Raw genomic sequence first — 19,370 nt, 5'->3', positions numbered from 1 at the left:
GTCAATTCCTTTCATTTCCTATTATACAAATTGTGTTTCTTTAAATTATAATGTCATCAAAAGTTAGTTATCATTCCTCCCCGTCACACTGTGAGGATAACAAACGTAACTCTCAGACGTTGTCAGTGGTAGCTGTGTTCTCAGGTTCCCTCTGTTGGTCTGGGCTGCATGCCTGCACCCTGCAGTTTGGGTGGTTGAGGTCATCCTGGCAGGAGGCCTCCTGTCAGCAGCACCTCTGGAGGTCTGGGAGTGCTTTGGGTCGAGCCCAGCACACAGCGAGCAGCACGTCTGTGTTGTCTCCAGCTCCATCGTGCCGGGATCGTTTTACTGATAAAATCAGAGGAGAGAATTTTCCTTGACCCTGATTGGCCGGGGCTCGGTGGAGCTGACATGACTTTGACTTTTCTGAAACACTAGCTTAGTCTTGTCACAAATCACAGCGCTGCTCACTGTAGGTGGTTTTACTGCTCTCTGGCAGCGGCGCTCCCTGAGGGCCAGCTACTGTAGGATCAACATCTTGGCAGGCCTGACACTAACTGATGGAGGAAGTGTGTACGGGCCAGTGGTAGTAAGTAAAAGAAGATTAAAAGGGTGATTACAAGATCCTAAATGGGTGCTTTGTTTGAAAACCATCACACTGAGAGCCTGACCTCTGAAGGACCTACATTTGCAGATGGACGTTTTTTTGGGAGGACATTAGGGCTTAACCACAACTGAGTCTTTTCTTTCTTCCCCCCCCCTTTAGCTCCACGGGTACATGGAGAGCGAGCCCCTGACCCTGCAGCTGTTTATTGGCACAGCTGACGACAGGCTGCTGAGGCCCCACGCCTTCTACCAGGTCCACCGCATCACCGGGAAGACGGTGTCCACCCCAAGCCACGAGGCCCTGCACACCAACACCAAGATCCTGGAGATCCCCCTGCTGCCGGAGAACAACATGCGGGCCATGTGAGTGTCACAGGGAGGTTTCCTATTCACAGGTTCAAATATTCTAATCAAATGTTGACAGTGGGTTTGGACTGGAATTAGTGTTTGTTTTACGTCTCCCAAATCAAGTCTCAAGTAATTAAACGTGTGTCTTCAATGTTGAGTCTGGAACGAAGAATTGACATGGACTTGCCCCAAAGGACTTGTATAAAGATATTCAGAGCCGTTTTCCTTGGAACTCTGGACAATAACCAATTCAGGTGGAGGGTGCATACTGTATGGGTAGAGCGTGCAGGAGGCAGGACATGTCGGGGATTACATAATTGTCACATATTGGTGTGTCATTTTGTCACAAGAACCCAAGTCTCTTGCTATTCCTTACATTTGTCTGAGGATTTCTGGGTCAGTCCTTCAACCAAAAGTACCTGAATCTTGTCGTCTCTCCATTTAGACCTTTTTGGTGCCAACTCTTTGTAAATGACCCTTCTTATATACCCTTGGATGTTAGATTTCTTTAGTTTTTGACCTGCCGTTAAAACAAACAACATCATATTCACACATGGGCTCTATCCAACACCCTGACTCGTTACTGGGTCTCTTGCTCCTCAGATACAGCTCCACTGGCTACTTTCTTGATCATTTTGTGGTTGAAGTGCACGTGTGAAAAGGGCTTTAGTATAGTTGAGTAAAAAAAGTAATCTTCTAAGATATCTAGAGTTGTATTTCAGTCTTTCAGGCAAGTCCACATCAAGTTTAAAGTCATTTGTGATCAATCCATACCCACAAAACCAAAAAAAGTCAAAAGTATCTGAACATCAAAGTCCTCACCGTGTCATAACTTGGACGTGCCCTGTCTAAAATGGCTTGAAACTTACCTTAAATTCCCACAAGACTATAAAATAACTCCTGCCATGTGAACATCTGAAGCAGCTGCTTTGCAAACATATTCATCACTGTTTCTAAACTCCAATTCTATGAGTTGACTTTAACTGAGGTATCCATCCAGGCCTCAGGGGGAAATCGTGTTCCTTTTGTAACATATTAGATAGCTGCTTTTCTAGAATACCTAACCATTTGGAAATATAACGTTTTCTGTGTGTGTCCACAGCGCGCTACACTCTGTACACAGACGGGTGGCTTTCCCATTTTATTAGCCAGAGATCAGATTACTGGGGAAGCTCCTGGCTGGGACCGGAGCTCTCTGTCTGAGCTGCAGCCTGCTAGCATCAGCACTTTCTCTGCGATTTAATGGATGTAACACATAAGCTCCCGTTATACAACGACTTCACCTCAGGATACGGTTTCTCTCTCCTCACGCCTCAGAGTTCTTACAGTGAAGGCTCTGGGATTTGTGGGAGATTTATTCGTTACGACATGCTCTCCAGTGTGACATATAGATGTTTTATTATGTGGTTTAGAAACGGGCCCTATTATATGTCTGAAACAGTAACTCACGACGACGTGCTTTAAATTAAATCATTAATCTAAATCAGTTAGCTAATATGTAGCCACTTTGGTCAGCTTGGTATGACTCCAATTATTTCTCAATAAATGAAATGATAACGTTGAATTCTGCCATACTTCTTGGTATCGTCCTTCTTTTTTATTTGTATTTAGTGTTTTGCTCTCAGCCCTACAGCGTGGGCGTAGAGCTGAACAGCTGGGGTCTTTCACATCAACACCTGATTACTTCTCCAGTGTAGCAAGCCCTGGTTTCTGTAGTGAAGAATGTTAGGGAGTGTTCAAATGTGTGTAAAAGTTGACATTAACTAGGCTTCGTGGAATGCAGCATCAAGTAGCACAGAGATGGAAAAGCCAGAAACTGTTATGAAGGGTATTTTAAAGTAAGAAAAAGATTGAGATGAGTACAGATAGAAACATGTGTTTTTGTAAGTGTCTGATGAAGACTCTGACACTGTGAAAGAAATCATTACAGCTTTAAGATTTGTAGACGGGCAATAGTATTTCAGTCTCTTGTGGGTCATAACAAAGATATTACGTGATGAATGTTCCCAGCAATTCATTTCTATGAAGTTTGAATATCACCCAAGAGTGGATGCACTGAGGTGTAAAAGCTCTTTCGGGGCTGGGGGTGTTAATCTTCTGTTGACATGGCTGCAGCCTCTGTATTGATGGAGTGAAAACGCATTTGTGTGGCTGCAATGCTGTATAAATCACATCCTGATGAACTGTGAACATGTGAAAATCGTTGATGCATGTGATATTTTGGCTCATGGCAAACTCTTTATCTTTTGTCTTCAACAGAATCGACTGCGCTGGGATCTTGAAGCTGCGTAATTCGGACATTGAGCTGAGGAAGGGGGAGACTGACATTGGACGCAAGAACACTCGTGTGCGGATGGTGTTCAGAGTCCACATCAACCAGAACACCGGGAGAACCGTGTCCCTGCAGGCCTCCTCCAACCCCATAGAGTGCTGTGAGTACATTTCATTGTTTTATTTAATCGTTTATTTGGCAGGGACAATGCACAGTAATGAACACTTCAAACATGTGTCAAGCGTAACAGTGCCAGATTTAGCTTTGAGCTCATTTCTATCCGCAGTCCCTCACATTAAACATTTAAGAAGTTTACATTTTACAAACATAGCAAAAACTAAATACATGATATGCAAAAGAGCAAGAGCAGCATACACAAGTATTTATGACATGGTAATACAATATAGCAGCAACGACATATAAAGTGCAAGAGAAGACACAAGTGCTACATAAAGTGCAAGAGGAGATACCCCTGTGTTAAAGTGCATTTAGCGGTGATTGTACGTCTGGTTGTTTCTCAACCATTCTTTGAGTTGACCTTTAAAACTATTGAGAGTGGGACAATCCCGTATCTCAGTTGGGAGGCTATTCCACAATGAGCTGCCTTTAACGGAGAGGACATTTTGTCCAAAAGTGGTCCGTCTGCGGTGGACCTCACAGTCTCCTCTGGTTTCTGACCTAGTGCAGCGTCCAGTGTCTTTTTTGTGGATGAATTCCCCTAAGGGGGGGGGGGGGGGGGGCAGTCCATGTAAACATTTATAAATAAAGCACATACTTTTAAAAGACTTAAAATTGTCAAAGCTCAAGAAATGGTGTTTCTCTAGGATGGTACAGTGGTGGTATGAATATGGCTTTCTGTCAAACACCTTGATAGCTCTCTTGTACAGCTGTTCTATGGGTTTCAGGTGTGTGGCACAAGCAAACGACCAGTTTGTAAAACAGTATTCAATGTGGGATAGAATCATACAGTGGAGGTATGACTTTGCAGCATTGACAGTTAAGAAAGGTCTGATTTGTTTAAAATGTTGCAAGTTGAATTTAATAGTATTGGATACTTTCTTAATATGTTTCTTAAAAGTCAAGTTTGAGTCCAGTATGACTCCAAGATACTTAAGTGGGAGACTAGTTCTAATTCTGCTCCGTTTAAAAACACGTTGGATCCTTCGATTTTGACTGGTCGTTTACTGAACATCATGCATACTGTTTTTTTTTAAGTTTAACTGTAAGCAAATGTTGTTCAGCCAGTGTTGAACCTTGTCCAATGCATTTGAGAGACATGATGTGATTATTTCAGTGTTCTTCCCGTGTACAAAGATGACCGCATCATCGGCATACATTTGCACATTCAACTAGGCAAGTCATTCATGTACAGTGAAAAAAGTAACGGTCCAAGAATGGAACCTTGTGGAACCCCAACAGGGTTCACAAGGTAGGGGGATTTGGCACCGTTGACCAAAACACACTGTTTTCTGTTCGATAAGTAAGACTTAAACCAATGTATCGAAACTGCCGAAAAATTGAAATGAGTCAGCTTTGTAAGGAGCACTTGGTGGTCAACAGTGTCAAAAGCCTTCCTGAGATCAAGGAAGACAGCACCTACATATGGGTTCGTGTCCAACATAGATTTAACCTTTTCCACAAAGACACAGTTAGCTGTCTCAGTGGAGTGGTGAGCACGAAAACCAAACTGCATTGGGTGGAGTGGAGCGAAGCCTTTGTCTTGTTTGGTGATTAGTTTTGACACCCATTTCTCAGCTACCTTAGAGACACAGGGGAGGATGCTGATTGGTCTGTAGTTGGACATCATTGCCTTATCCCCAGATTTAAAGATCGGTGTCACCGTGGCCACCTTCCAGGATGATGGAACTTCCCTCGTGCTGATAGATTGATTCACTAGCATAGTAATTGGTTTTATTAGACCGTCGATATGTGTTTTTATAAAGTTGACATATCGCCTTAACTCCTCAGCCTTTTCATTTTGTGCTTAATAGGGTATTTAATTGACTTATGACTTACCTACAAGGTGGTCAGGATGATCTAAAGTATATAAAAGTAAAAAACATTACCGCAAAACTTGATATTCTTCAATACTTTATAGTTTTCTCTTAAATTATGTTCAGATGTATTATGCTCCCCGCAGGATGAACAGTAAACACTTTGCTGATTCTATGTTTTTTTTATCTAGCGCTATCATAATGTTAAATTGTTCATTTTTGCAATACTTGGTTTATGAAAGAATACCTACAAAAATCCTCTAATTCCCATCAGCCTCAGCTGTAATGTGTTAATTATTTCAAGGCTTCGATAAATAATTAATTCTGATGGGCCATGGACACATTTCTGATCTCCAAATACAGCGAGTAGATATAGATACAAAATAAATAAATATTTTGTTTTAAATATTTGATTCATTTAGAAAGTAGCTCGATACAGTCATGTGCAGCTAGCTTCTGCTCACCCTGTAGTGGTTTATTTCACAAATAATGACCTATGTGCTGTACATTATGCTAGCATGCTAAGCTAAAATAGGGAACATGATAAACAATATCATAACATCAGCCTGTTAGCATTGTCATTGTGAACATGTTAGAGCATTTAGATTGAATCATCACTGTTTCTAAGTGTAGCCTAACACAGCTGTTAGCAAGCATGTAGTAGAATCGTACTATTTCCTTTGTAAAGACTAGATAGCATTTAGGCAGCTTATATTTACCCACATTCAACAACATAAGGTGGGGAAAGAAAACAACAAGATTTCAGAAAACCCTCAAAGGCACATGACACAAGGATTGGCAAGTAGAAGTTTCTCAATTAAACACTCAACAAAAAGTTTGGGAACTAGATATATCAATTAGCCAATAGACTAGTGTCACTCATGTATAAAATGTAAAAGACGAAACGATTACTCTCTCAATCAAAAGACGAGCATTAGATTAACCCAAAGCCGTAATCATTCAATGCAGCACTCTAACAACTGGTGCATGTGATCGTGAGCTACATTTTAACTCACCAGTGCTCAATAAGCCCTATCGACCCTCGTGCTGCCCTGGAGTTGACCCCTGCTGGACCGGGACAAAGTCACTCTGATCTACCACTGTATGTGGTTCTGGCCCTGAGCGCTGCCATGGAGATTAAACCCTAGGAGGTAAATGAAAGACAGTAGTTAAACCATGATCTCAGCTCCTTCAAATAGACCATTGTTAGTTTCTGAACGGCTGCCACACAGCAATTGTTTTGACCCAAATTCTCTTTGTGCAAGAAACCGAAACAGAGAGATGTGGTAAAGATTGATGCTTTAGAGTTGTATGCAAATCAAGAAGAACCAAATTACTTAAAGATGATTTTCATTTGAGAAAAGGATTCAGGTTCCCATTAAACCTCTATTTATGTATCCCGGGTGGTCACGATTAAATACAGCAATCCTTCACGATGACCCTAAACCTAAGACATTAGCATTACATTTAGACAGATAATGTTTGCAAATACTTAAAGAACTTCAACAAAAATAAAAAATGTGCAAAGACTGAGGAGCCAAAGTGAACAAGAGCGAAGTAAAACAAATACCAGGAGCGGTAAGATAGTTATATGCGAGACAAAACATCCACCATATTTGAGGAAAACACAAATAAACACAACATGGAGCCTGTCTTTACTTAGAGGCAACTCATTCTAACACAAAGAGGTGGAGGTTTACAGCGGTCCAGACTGAGAGAGCTGTCTAGGTAGTGATTCAGCCTCAGCCTGGATGCTCAGGTCTGCATGGGGAGTGGGTGTGTATCACTAAACGCTGAGGCTTCTCTTCCTCCTCCCACAGCCCAGAGATCGGCCCAGGAGCTGCCTCTGGTGGATAAACGGAGCCTGGAGACGTGTCCTGCCCTCGGGGGCGAGAGGATGCGAATCGACGGACACAACTTCCAGCACGACTCCAAGGTGGTGTTCGTGGAGAAGGCTCAAGGTAAAACAGGAGGAGTTCTGGACTCTTAGTACAGCTGTGTGTCTCTGTGTGTGTCTCCCTCTCCCTTATTGGAGAAACCCCAGCACTGCCTCCCCCTCTTCTCTCCCCCCGCCGTCAAAATATCCTCCGTCCTGCCAAAGAGCCACATGTGGTGCACATTAATGCGCTGTATTTTTAACCCAGCAGATTTACATTTGCAGAAGTTTCCATTGCCTGTTCAGCAGAGGAATGGATCACCAATGCAGTGTGTATGCGTGCGTGAATGTGTGTGTGGACGCATGCACTTTTGTGTGCGCCATGCGTCATTATTTGTTTCTCTTTTTTTTTTTACTTTAAGCCGTTTTGGTTTGGAGGCACAGGGGACTGCCGCCAGATGTCGATGCGTGGAGGTTTACAAACTGCAATTTCCTTGATTAGCCTCAGCAAAGCAACGTGAGCCACAGTGTATGCCGGGGCTGAGCCATGTAAACACATGTGATCCTATCTGCCCGGTGACTCATAAAAAAAAAAAAGAGGGAAGCCTTTTCATTGTTCCACCTGTGAAAGGAAGAATTCAAGGCTGTCCTAGCACAGAGACCCCCTACCCCCTCCAGCGCTGTACAATGGAGAAGTGAGATTGTTTTTCATAACAAGAAGTGATTGGATCAGCGGAGGCCCCTTTGATTAACCCTGATCCTTCCTGAGAGGCAGAGCCGGTTTTTGGCATAGGCAACATAGGCGGTCGCCTAGGGCACCAGATCTGGGGGGGGCGCTGCGCTGGTAGCTCTGGGAGGGAAAAAAAGATTTTTGACCGTTGGTGCTCATCCTAATTTTCGGCCTTGATGTAACAACATTCATAATTAAGTAAATGTAACACCCTTTTCACCCGGGTTACACTTTTAATTTGCCCTGTACGATGGGCGCTGTAAGTGATGAAAGTGGGGGATGTTGGCTTATCAGGCGCTCGCAGCTCACAGCCAAAGTGCGAGTGAGCATGGGAGCGAGCGTGGGAGAGAGAGAGGGCGCACCGGTACCGGTGCTGTTGTTATTAGCATCTGGGGCGGCGCCAGCTAAAACTTCGCCTAGGGCAGCAAATTGGCTAGAACCGGCCCTGCTGAGAGGAGTGTTTGAGTTGTGTGTCCTGAAGCTGCTCTGGAGACAACAACAATGTCACTGGTTGGATTGAACTTCAGTTATAAGGAGAAAAAAAACAAATGTTTACAGTACAAGTTAGCCAGCTAGCAAAAATAAAGTTCTGGTTTCAATTTAAAGCAAAAAGGAAGCTAGCTTATTAGCATGACTAGTTGGCCTCCTGCTGATCATATTTTAAATGTTGACTTTATGCTACAGTATGCTAACTAATCATTTTATTAGTATTGTGTTTTTAAGTTAATTTGCCATATTTTGTAAAAAAGTTAACTTGGCTACTCTATAGCTTTGCTATGCTCGCTTTACCTAGAGTAGCCTTAAAAATCAGATCATTAGTAAAGTTCAGTTTTAAGCTAATACAATGTTGTTTTGTTGTGCATGTGCTACTCACTTACAGGATGCATGAGCAAGATCAAATATTTCCCAAGATCAGTACAAAGAAATTATTAATATAAGATCATTTCATATTTAATTTAAACTATGGAATTGAACATGCTTCCATTAGCAATCTCAAGTAAATAGTATTAAAGGAAAGAATATCCATTTAATTCATAAAACTTTTTATTAAAAAAAGCAAATTATTTTTCGAAATTCAGCATTTCAAAATGTTTGACGAATTAATCTGGTGATAATAATTTATATACCATCATAATATTAAGAATACAAATTAAAACAGCCTTGGTGAGGAAGACCATGAGGTGCTATGCTGTAAAATGTTCACTCTAAAAAATAATAATAAATGGAGGTCAAGATTTATTTTTGTCAAACTGCTTTTTCCAAAGTCCAGAAATACACATTTTTTTATCCTCTTTTACCATTTCTGATTTTTCACAATCTCCCAAGTCTGACCGTGCTGATTACTTTTGCAAATGTAAACCATAACCTAACCAAGGAATTTACCTCTGCCTCTTTGAAAATAAATCAATGAATTGGGTAATTAGTTTCGTAAGCAGAAAGAGAGTAATGACCAGATGTAAATACTGTCAGTACCAGTTTTCTGGTTCCGTTTTGTTCTGAATCTGACTGACTTTCGGGCCATGTGCCGGCTCTGGACTGATGCTGATGGGTGTGCTTCTTGCTTTTGATGAGGGTTTCCCCCGCGTCTGGCTCCAGCATTAGATTCCCGGGCAATCCTACCATGGAAACACCCTTAAGCCAGGCTTCCACTACACTGCCCCCCCCCCCTCCCCCCCTTTTCTGCTTCCCTCAACCCTTCCACATCTCTATCCAAGCTGCCTCTGTGCCACCAGTTCATTAATTCTGCTCCCTATGGATCATGCTAGGTCTTGGTATCTGTATAAATAGAGTGGTGAATAGGTACAGTAGACAATTAGAGGCATCAGTCGTCTCTGGGGTGAAATGGCTTCATTGGTGTAATGAGATAAGTTTGGGGAGATACAAAACAACTTATTTGCATATTAAAAACTAATCTCTGCATTCAGAACTTTGCTTATAACTGATTGAATCTGAACATTCAAAGGGATCGTTAGGATGTTTTGAAGTGGGATTGTATGAGGTACTTATCCATAGTCGTATATTACCTGCAGTAGATAGTGGTCAATGGTCATCACGCCAAAATTAAAAAAAATTATTTAAGACACATAAAAAATGTCCCACCTTTAAAAAAACAATAGAGCTTTAGTGTATCCTATATTCAGAATATTTTCATCCCTTTACCTCAGAGTGATACAGCTATTTCAAACATAGAACTGAAGCGTTAACATCCATCAGTCTTCCCCCCAAAGCCACCAGAGTTCATTAAAAATAAATCAGTTTTTAAACATCCAAGAACACAGTGGTTGTTGGTCTACCGCTGCCTCAATCTGTTACTTTGTTTGTGTTATTGTTTGACTTTTGGTTGGTTCAGATTCACCCAGGTCACAAAATAACACAAGCTAACTAACTGATTGAAGCAGTGGTGGACCAGCAACTCCTGCGTCCTGTGAGCTAAAATTATGTTTTTTTTAATGGAGTCTGGTGCTTCTTGAACGTAGACTGTACTCCAGCTCACGGAAACCTAAAGCGGTAAAAAAGTGATACATTTAGCATACACTTACAGTAAATGCATATATTATTTGTGTTAACTTAAGCTGATCAATTATCCAATCTTTTGACCTACAGTACATCTACTGTAAATAATATACTGACTACGGAAAGGTACCTCATACAACCCCACTCAAAACATCCTAATTATCCCTTTGTTATGCTATATTGTTATTTTATTCGTGCCAAAGCAGAGCTCTGGGAAACACTTTAACGATCAACTCATAAACCCTGATTGGTTGATGTTGTTGCCACAAAGAACTTAGGGTATTTAATTTTACCGATTTATTATTTTCCTGACAATTATCCAATAAAGCACTCTCGCAAAGTAGCATTCATGAAGCTGCGGTAACAGAACGTGTGGGCGTTGACATATTGTGTGTTTGTATGTGACCCCAACCTATAGCATGTGTGTGTGAGTGTCAAACAAACTGAAGCATATTTATTTTGCTTTCTGTTTTTGTGTCCGATCTACATTGTGTTTAGGAAGAGATAGTGACACTGGGGCGCTTATAAGTACTTCTCATTCATATTTTCGAGTGTGTTATGTTGCTATACTGTATGACTCACGAAGAAGGAAATCCCTGCTTCCCCCATAGAGACAAACTCTGTCACATGTTCCTGTGTCTCAGCACAACATCTGACAACAGTAACAGCTCTGCTCGATCACGCCCCCCGGAGCCTCCCGTGTCCCGCCTCAGTAGAAATATCCCAGATAGGATCAGTTCAGTTGTCACTCCTGGTTACAGCCAATCTGTCATCAGAGATTATGGTACGGCCTGAGCGCTGCAGACATCAGCCTGTAATCCAAATCTCACTCCATCTCACCTTGCTTTCAATTGCCCCCGGCCTGCCCAGAAGATGATGCCTCTGATAAGTACCACTCACTCCATTTGTAAAATTAGGCCCTCCTGTCCTTTATTCAACTCTGTTTTTTTTGTTTGGTGTCCTTGGTTCACAGATATAATGTATTGGCTGAAAAAGGCTAAACCTGCCAAAGTTCTAAAATAATAATAATTGAAAGGCAGAGTGTTTTCAAAACATACAAAGACTACTCAAGCAGGCACGAGCGTGTATCCTCAAAAATCTGAAATGTTCAAGAATAAAACAGCCCTGCTCTTATCTTTGTGACAATGCATTATTCCGCTGATCTATTATGGTTTGTTTAGTGAACAGGCAGGAAAATGTCTATCTCGAAATGTCTAAATCACCAAATTTGACAATGGGAGTATTGATGAGAATTTGGAAAATGTATTACCATAGCATTTCCTAGCAAGAGTATTATACAGTGTTTATATTTAGTGTAGGCTTAGTAGAGGACATTATAGGATTGAGTAAATTAAACACATAAATTAAGTAAACAAAACTAGACTAGAAACATATGTAACTGTAACAAGTGTAGCCTAAAGCTCTACTTACTAGCTTTCAACATTTAGCAAGTGGAGCAAAACGGAAGCATTTTTCATCAAATGTAAATCCATGTTAAGTTAAGTTCTCAAAACGGTACATGTTAGAGAAGAATAACCCTCATTGTCCAGCCACTTGGCAGCAATCAAGCTATAATAAGTATGTTTGTATAGTTGTACTATTATGTTTAAAATGTATGAATTGAGATGATGGAGTTCCTTATTTATGTTCCTGTTTTGTCTGTCTTCAATACTAGTGTTTGTCCCCTAGCTACTTATAGGTTCATAATGACTGATTAGTGAGTGTACTCAGTTGCTAGGCAGACATCATAAATAACTTCAACCAGAAGCTGTTACTTCTTGGTTCAAACCAGTAAAAACACATGGTGTGCATTACAGGAGACACAGGATTTGAAGAGGTTTATAAAAAGCTTATTTTGATGTAGATTACGTCACTATTCAAAAAAGGAAATGAGAATAGCAGTCTTCACAATATGAGTGTTACTTTAGAACAATGGTGGTGTTTTGTTTTTATTAACAAATATCTGCATATAAATGCAAATCTGTAGGTAACAGGAATTTGGGATAGGAGGGTTTCCGCTTGGTGCTCCATGTAATATTGATCATGTATGAGTGGGTTTGGCTGAATGCAGGTAACAAACTGTGTAGAGAGAAAAGAGGGAGAGAGGACGCATTGGCAGAAATCCAATAACATCTGTTATTTTAAGACGACAATCTGGCTTTTCATTAGCTTTAAAGTATCTTTTAAACTGGCAAATTGAGTAAAGTAATTGACGTATCTCAAGTTGCTCATTAAACTATAAACCAGGGCTATTCAATTAGTTTGGAATGGGGGCCGGTTGATGAAAATGATCCAAAGCAAGGGGCCGGGAAAAAGATGGCTTGAAATATGAGCAATCATATTGAAGAGCTTCAGATACAGTAAATACTACAACAGCATAGTGGAGTGCATATATTGTGTTTAATTCAATCAAACAACATAGCCCCAAGGCCTTTATAGATCTAAATGGCAAGTTCAGAACTCAGTAGGCCTACATGTTTCATTTGATTTCATTTAGGTGAAATTATCTAATCATTCACGCAGAGATGCAATCAATGACAGGAGTTGTCACTACAGTATAGTAGGTGGGTTCGAAACCCGAGCCCGTCGAAGTTTTCAGGCATTGTCTACCCCTCTATCTCTCAATGTAACACCCTCTCTGGAATAAAGGCACTATGGCACAAAAAAAAAAAATTGATGACTTTTTAACATTATACTCAAAGGGCCAGTAAATATCACCCCGGGGCCGGATTTGGCCCGCAGTCCGCCAATTGAATAGCCCTGCTATAAACGATGAAATCCATTATCTGCTGGTTACACCGGAACCCCATACATATTAGCTTTTGCACCAAGAGGCTTGTTGTCGCCGATGGGCCCGATATTGGTGCCTCTGTTTCAGAAGTATGCAGTTATCTGAAAATAATGCATAACTTCCAGTCAATAGAATTCAGGTCTTCCCAATACGTTATGGCCATGGTGCAAAGTGTTTCCATTTGCATGATCTACTTTTGGGTATTGCCTCTTTCTACTGTCTTTTCAAGTCTGTTTAAAAAAACATAATTGACATAAGCTTAACTTGGGTGAGATACCCTGCAGGAAATCCTTGCAGAGGAGAAACCCCCTTGGGAAAGAGGACTTCACATCTGGCCTGTTGCTCTGAACACCTGCAATGTATTGCTGTGAATAACCCTTTTCCTGCTCCATCAAACCCCCTCAGTTCAGCTGTAGGGGGGGTCTTTTTTTGTTGACTCATTCTGCCCACCTGTCCGTCCTTTCCTCAGCTGATGAGTTGGAGCGTCTTAGGAAGAAGAAAGCTCTGCGAGTTTTCCTTAACTGACCGGAAGACACTAACAATTGGGCCTAATTATGATTGGCCAGAGCAACCGCACAAGAAACAGGAACCTGAAAATTGAACTTGGAGAGGATTATCCTTCTGCAGGGCTGCCAGATGGTGTCTGGAATTACCTTTAGAAAATTACAGATAACCATCCTCCTTTAAGCCCCATGAGAGCTGTGAGCAGGATGACCGTAATGTATCAGCAGAGGCTGTTTCTAACATGTGGCGGCTCCGTTAGCTCTGCTAGCTTTGAGCAGTGGTTTGGTTTGGAGGGAAGGGCGGTCAACAAGCTTCAGTTTCATTGCATTCATAAAAACAATGACTTCCACTCAAAGCCGTTCGGTGGTTTGGCTGCCTGTGACACTTCTGGGAACAATGGCTGTTTTCATAAACAAATCAATTACAGATGCATAAACAGAGTGGATTAGGTTTTCATAAATTACAGTGCATGATACATAAAAATGGCAAGACCGCTTGAGAAACTCCAGAGATGATTTCTTGATGAAAGCTTTGCCCTGCGTTCGGATGACGTTGGGCAGTGACAGGCACCAGAGTGAAGCCAGGATCTGGTTATCCTCTGCTACCATTTATCAGCTCGGTCCTCACACCTTCCAGAGTTGCAACCTCTTGCATGGAGCTTCAAAATCCCCACGTGTTTTCAGAGGCGGGAGGAAGGAAGAAGTCTCAGTCATCAGTCAGAGGACAAGGGAACTCTTTGAGCATGGGTAGAGCATGTGTTTATATTTACTGTACGTTATGAGGGCTTGGGCACACGCCACCCCCGCTGTTTCACTCTGGGCACCGGCGCTTTACTCCACCCAGCCCCAATTAAGGAGCACAAGGAGCTGTTTGATTCCCTTTATAAATCCAACATGACAAATAAGCGTATTGTATATTGTTTGATCCCCATGGCTCTGTACAGCACACTGCCGCTGCGCCATTGACGGCTCTGTGTTATGTCTGTTCTGAGAAAGTAATGATTTGTATTGACCATTGCTAACGAAATGTGAATCGCAAGACTTCTGCGAGGTTGGGACGCAGCCAATGCCAGAAGAGCTTGGGCGTTGTGAGAGTTGGAGAGGGGTACTGGGTTTATATGGTGGTTTTGGGGGGAGAGGTTTTAGGCTGAGTTGTTTAACTTAGACAATATTGGAAATGATCCAGCACAGTGGGCCAGGGAGTTAGAAACCATATTGAGCTGGAGAGCTAAGGGTTTTTCATTGCAGGCGTTGTGCAGATGGTGCCCTATAACTCTGGAACATTCTGCGGTTATCAATTACATTCTGTGGTTATCAATTATCCGGTACGCTCTTTTTCAAAACAAAGGCAACCCACGCGTTCAGAGCTCTTTCTTTTTGACAAGTTTCCTGGCAGTAGGTAGCCGAGCACAGAAAACAGAAAAGTGCTAAATCAGATTGTTCTATCTCTGTGATGAAAAATGATGTGAGTCAGAGAGAGAGAAGCAGACAGGGAGAAGCAGAGAGAGACAGAGGGAGATCTGAACAACATGTTTACCTCCTGTGGATCCCCATCGGCGGGGAAGGCTTCCCTTCTGGAGACGTTCCCGAAGTGAAGAGAGCAGGAGGGAACAGAAAAACAGACATTTTTTAGAGAAAGAACTTCTTTCATAGAGGAAAAAATATTATTATTGGTTGAGCTAAGAGTTTATTTTCTGCTCTGAACCCTAACGAATATATGTTAGAAGTAGTAAGAAGGAGCATTTCTTCCTTGAGAATATGCCTTTACAACACAAAGATAAAACCACCATTGGATTCTTTATGAAGCGTATCCTGTACAACTTCCTTCAAGCCGTTCTTTTTTTCATTTCTATTGTTTACACACAGGCTTCCTGCTACATGGTTTGTGAATGTTCTGTTTGATTCATGCTTCCACACACCGTTGGGTATTTTCTTGCTCGCCAGATGTCGTAAACCAATCCCGATTGATGGGGTGCCCAGGAAATGCATAATTTTCATTTTATCTTGCTTCAAATGTATTCAAACAAAGGTTTTTTCATTATTGTTCGGTTTAAGGGTGTGGAATTTAGGTTGCCCTCTCTGTTACCAGGAATACATACTTTCATGTATTTTTGATTTGTTTGACACAAAGCCTTTTGTCTGTCTTCACCAATGTTTAATCAGCAAAGACAATAATCTTTTCCATTTTCCAAATTGCCATTCCCGGGTCTCGTTACGAAGACACTTGAATGGTCAACTTTGACAATGTTGAATGTTTTAAAAAATTTGGCATTTAAACTAACTAAAATGTACACAAATAAGTAATTTCAGTCATCATGTCTCAAGTCCAGTCACAACACAACTCAAGTCCATATCTCTGGCAGGTGCACTAAATAAGTGACCAATTTATTTACTCAAAAGAAGTCTGTAAACTTAAAAAAGAAAATAGTTTAGCTGACTGGCTAAATCAGCAGCTCAATGCCCAGCTGAGCCGTTCCTCTTCAGTTCTACCCTTCAGTTACTCATTAAATGACAGCCCACTGTATCTCTGCTCCTTCTCTAAGCTTATTTTGTGCCTACATTCCGGAGATCTGGCAACCAAACTGAGTTTTTCCTCTGGGGTCGAGGGTTCCTTCTCTCTAAGGTGACACACATTTTATAACTTTCTTCTGGAGAGCAGCAGCAGCTCCACAGCTGACAGACAGTGTGGGAAAATAACGGAACGGGAGCAGGTTTCCTGTGTCTTCTCAGACCTAATAGGAGCTGTCACTGCCAAGCTGCACCTCCTCCAGCTGTGCCACCTCTCAAACTCTATACCCGTCCATCTGCGACGTGCTGTGTGCTCAATTCAAAAGCTCCACTTATCAAACTGCAGCCTGTAAAAACACATATCTCACTTCATTTTCTACAAGTAAACGTGGCCACAGCTGACCTTTTCTTCTTCTTTTCTTCTTAAACTGTGGCTTCCTTTCCACGTAAAGTCCTTTCGCAGTCCTTTTTTAGGGCCTTGTTAATGCGTCCAAAGAAACTGCAATGGTTTCCTTCTGTGTTGAATGAATTGGTAGTTTTACTCCGACACCTCACTGGGCAGGGAGACAAAAGTGTTTTCCAACAGAACACATGATGCCTCGTTTCTTTACTGTCTAATGGGAAAACTACTATTTAACAATCATTATATGGGGATAACAGAACGATTCCTATGAGAACACAAGGAATTAGGAGTTTGAGAGTTGAGGCGAGTTTCCAGTCGTCCGGCTTTAATGAGTCCTGCAGCTGCTGCCGCATGTTGGGATTCCTCGATGAAGTCAAGGTTTCTCTCCACCAAAGATATCGCTCATCTCTTTGGTATGACTCGATTTTTTTTAGGATTGCGTTAGATTTCTCTCTCTGTCTGAGTGTTTTTCTGTCTCAGGTTTGCTAGACTATGAGCTCATGGCGGCGGGAGAGACGATACGTGGTGCGGCTGTTTAATTCATCACTGATGTAACAGATAATAATAACATCGCTCATGCCATCTCTTATTTTCTGATTTGTCTCTTAAAAAGTCATTTTCCTTTTTCCTTCAGATGGACACCACCTCTGGGAGACTGAGGCCAAGGTAGACAGAGACGTCTCGAAGGCTGTAAGTGATACACATGACACTCTTAACGTGACCAATCCGGTTTAATTTCAGAATTAAAGCAGTTGTTCTGAATCATAACCTACACAACTCCTACTTTGTATGGTCAAATCACTTTAAAGGGGCCCTGCTATGCTCATTTTCAGGCTCACATTAGTGTTTTGTTTCTCTACTGCGACATGTTTACCTGCTTTAATGTTCAAAAAGCTCTTTATTTTTCTCATACTGCCTGTGCTGCAACACCTCTTTTCACCCTCTGTCTGAAACCAGAGCCCAGTCTGCTCTAATTGGTTAGCTGGCTGCCTCTGTTGTGATTGGTCAAGTGCTTAGATATGTCCCGCCCCTAAGCCTGCTACGTACAATGTGTTGGAGTGCTATGTAACTCTCTAGTGTTACATAGTGATGTTGCTATGTTGTGGAAGTAAACAAAGGAGTCCAATGGGCGCACTTCAGGCAGGGTGGGAGTGAACAGACCATTTACCTGCACCAAAACATATATAACTGTATAACACATACAATCAATTACAATAAACTTTGCTTGAGATTAGAATGTATCACGCCCATATATATATATATATATATATATGTATATATGTATATATATATACATATATATATATATATATATATATGTATATATATATACATCATGCACTCCATAGGCTGATAAGGTCCATGATGGCAGTGTGGTTGTTTAACATCGCACCATCATGATGTTTTACACATTTAATAGTGGTAAATCATGCATTCCTTAGGGCTGATATGAGCATGGGATAGCATTAAGGACACACGCACAGAAGTGTAACTGGAATGTGACTGTAGATGTTCTCAGCCTCAAGGGGGAACAGCAGTGTTGTGTTTTTTAAAAGTGTTGAAAGGTTCTCAAAAGTTCACCCTTCATCCTGTGGGAGTTTGTGCTGGGCAGTGTGTCATGTCTTGGACTGAGAGAAAGAGAGGGAGACAGAGAGAAAGAGGGAGAGAAAGATAGAGGGATGTAGTGGTGTGTGTTTGGGGGATGGAGGAGGGGATACGAGGGTGTCTCTGTGTGAGGCGCTGCACCTGCTCTGTGTCTTCCATTACACACACATTCTCTCTCTCTCTCTCTCACACACACACACACACACACACACACACACACACACACACACACACACACACACACACACACACACACACACACACACACACACACACACACACACACACACACACACACACACACATGGAGCTGATGAACGTGCTCCTGGCCTTCGCTCTCCCTCAGACAGCAGGAAGCTTTGCTGGGGAAATAAACTGTCTGGACAATCCCCACTTTAATTTATTCATTGTGCAAATAACCATGGCTCTCCATAACCTCAGTTCATGGTCTCTCTGTGGCTCCCTGGTTTGGGATTAGAACCAGATTTTCTGATTTTATCCACAGCCTCCATTTTACACAACCTCAGGCTTTGGATTTAAACGAAAGAAGTACAGTCCCAACCTCACATCTACAGAATAAATATGATTTCTTTGCTCATGCTTAGCAGCAAATAGTCAACTGTTTGAATACAAGAATTCAATTCAAACAAAACAAAAACCCAATTGTGTTTCTCCCTTTTAAACCACAGAACATTAACTGTAATTCAATTTATGAATGTTTTAATATATAATACAAAATAAGACCAGTTTCCTCCTGTAATGCATTTTTTTATTAAGATAAAAACGCCTTATCTCTCTATCAGGTGACAAATGAAGTGATTGAGCAGCACAAGAGACATACAGGCAGAGACACAAAAAGGGTTAAGAAAAAGATCAAGGGAACTAGAACACTAACAAAGATGAAAAACAGTAAGATAAAAAACAACTAATCAAATAAAAAGGCTTCATGCAATGGACAATAACCTCTGCATTGTCTCTTTGTTACAAACAATATGAATTACTTTATTTTACTTTGTTGCAGAATTCGCTACTCATTGAAGTCCCTCCCTATCGGAACCAAAGACTCTCCACTCCGGTCCACGTCAACTTCTACGTCTGTAATGGCAAGAGGAAAAGAAGCCAGTACCAGCGCTTCACCTACGTCCCCGCCAATGGTACGCTCTACTCCCCATACACATTTACTGCTGATTAAAGTGGAAAAATACAACTTTGCAACATTTCCTTAGCGAGGCTATGTTTTA

At 41.5% G+C, this 19,370-nt stretch overlaps 1 protein-coding gene across 1 annotated transcript in view; it reads left to right on the top strand.

Moving 5' to 3' along the window:
- nfatc1 (nuclear factor of activated T cells 1) overlaps nt 1-19,370 on the top strand; it is a 44,945-nt gene that overhangs the window by 8,764 nt on the left and 16,811 nt on the right. The window contains 5 exon segments of the mRNA XM_034125011.1: nt 746-948; nt 3,193-3,365; nt 7,020-7,160; nt 17,159-17,214; nt 19,151-19,283. Coding sequence (XP_033980902.1) covers nt 746-948; nt 3,193-3,365; nt 7,020-7,160; nt 17,159-17,214; nt 19,151-19,283 — 706 coding nt within the window.

The sequence above is a fragment of the Trematomus bernacchii genome, unplaced genomic scaffold (genome assembly GCF_902827165.1).
Source record: "Trematomus bernacchii unplaced genomic scaffold, fTreBer1.1, whole genome shotgun sequence".
In the NCBI taxonomy this organism is placed as follows: Eukaryota; Metazoa; Chordata; class Actinopteri; order Perciformes; family Nototheniidae; genus Trematomus; species Trematomus bernacchii.
This window is presented reverse-complemented; position numbering and strand designations above follow the sequence as displayed.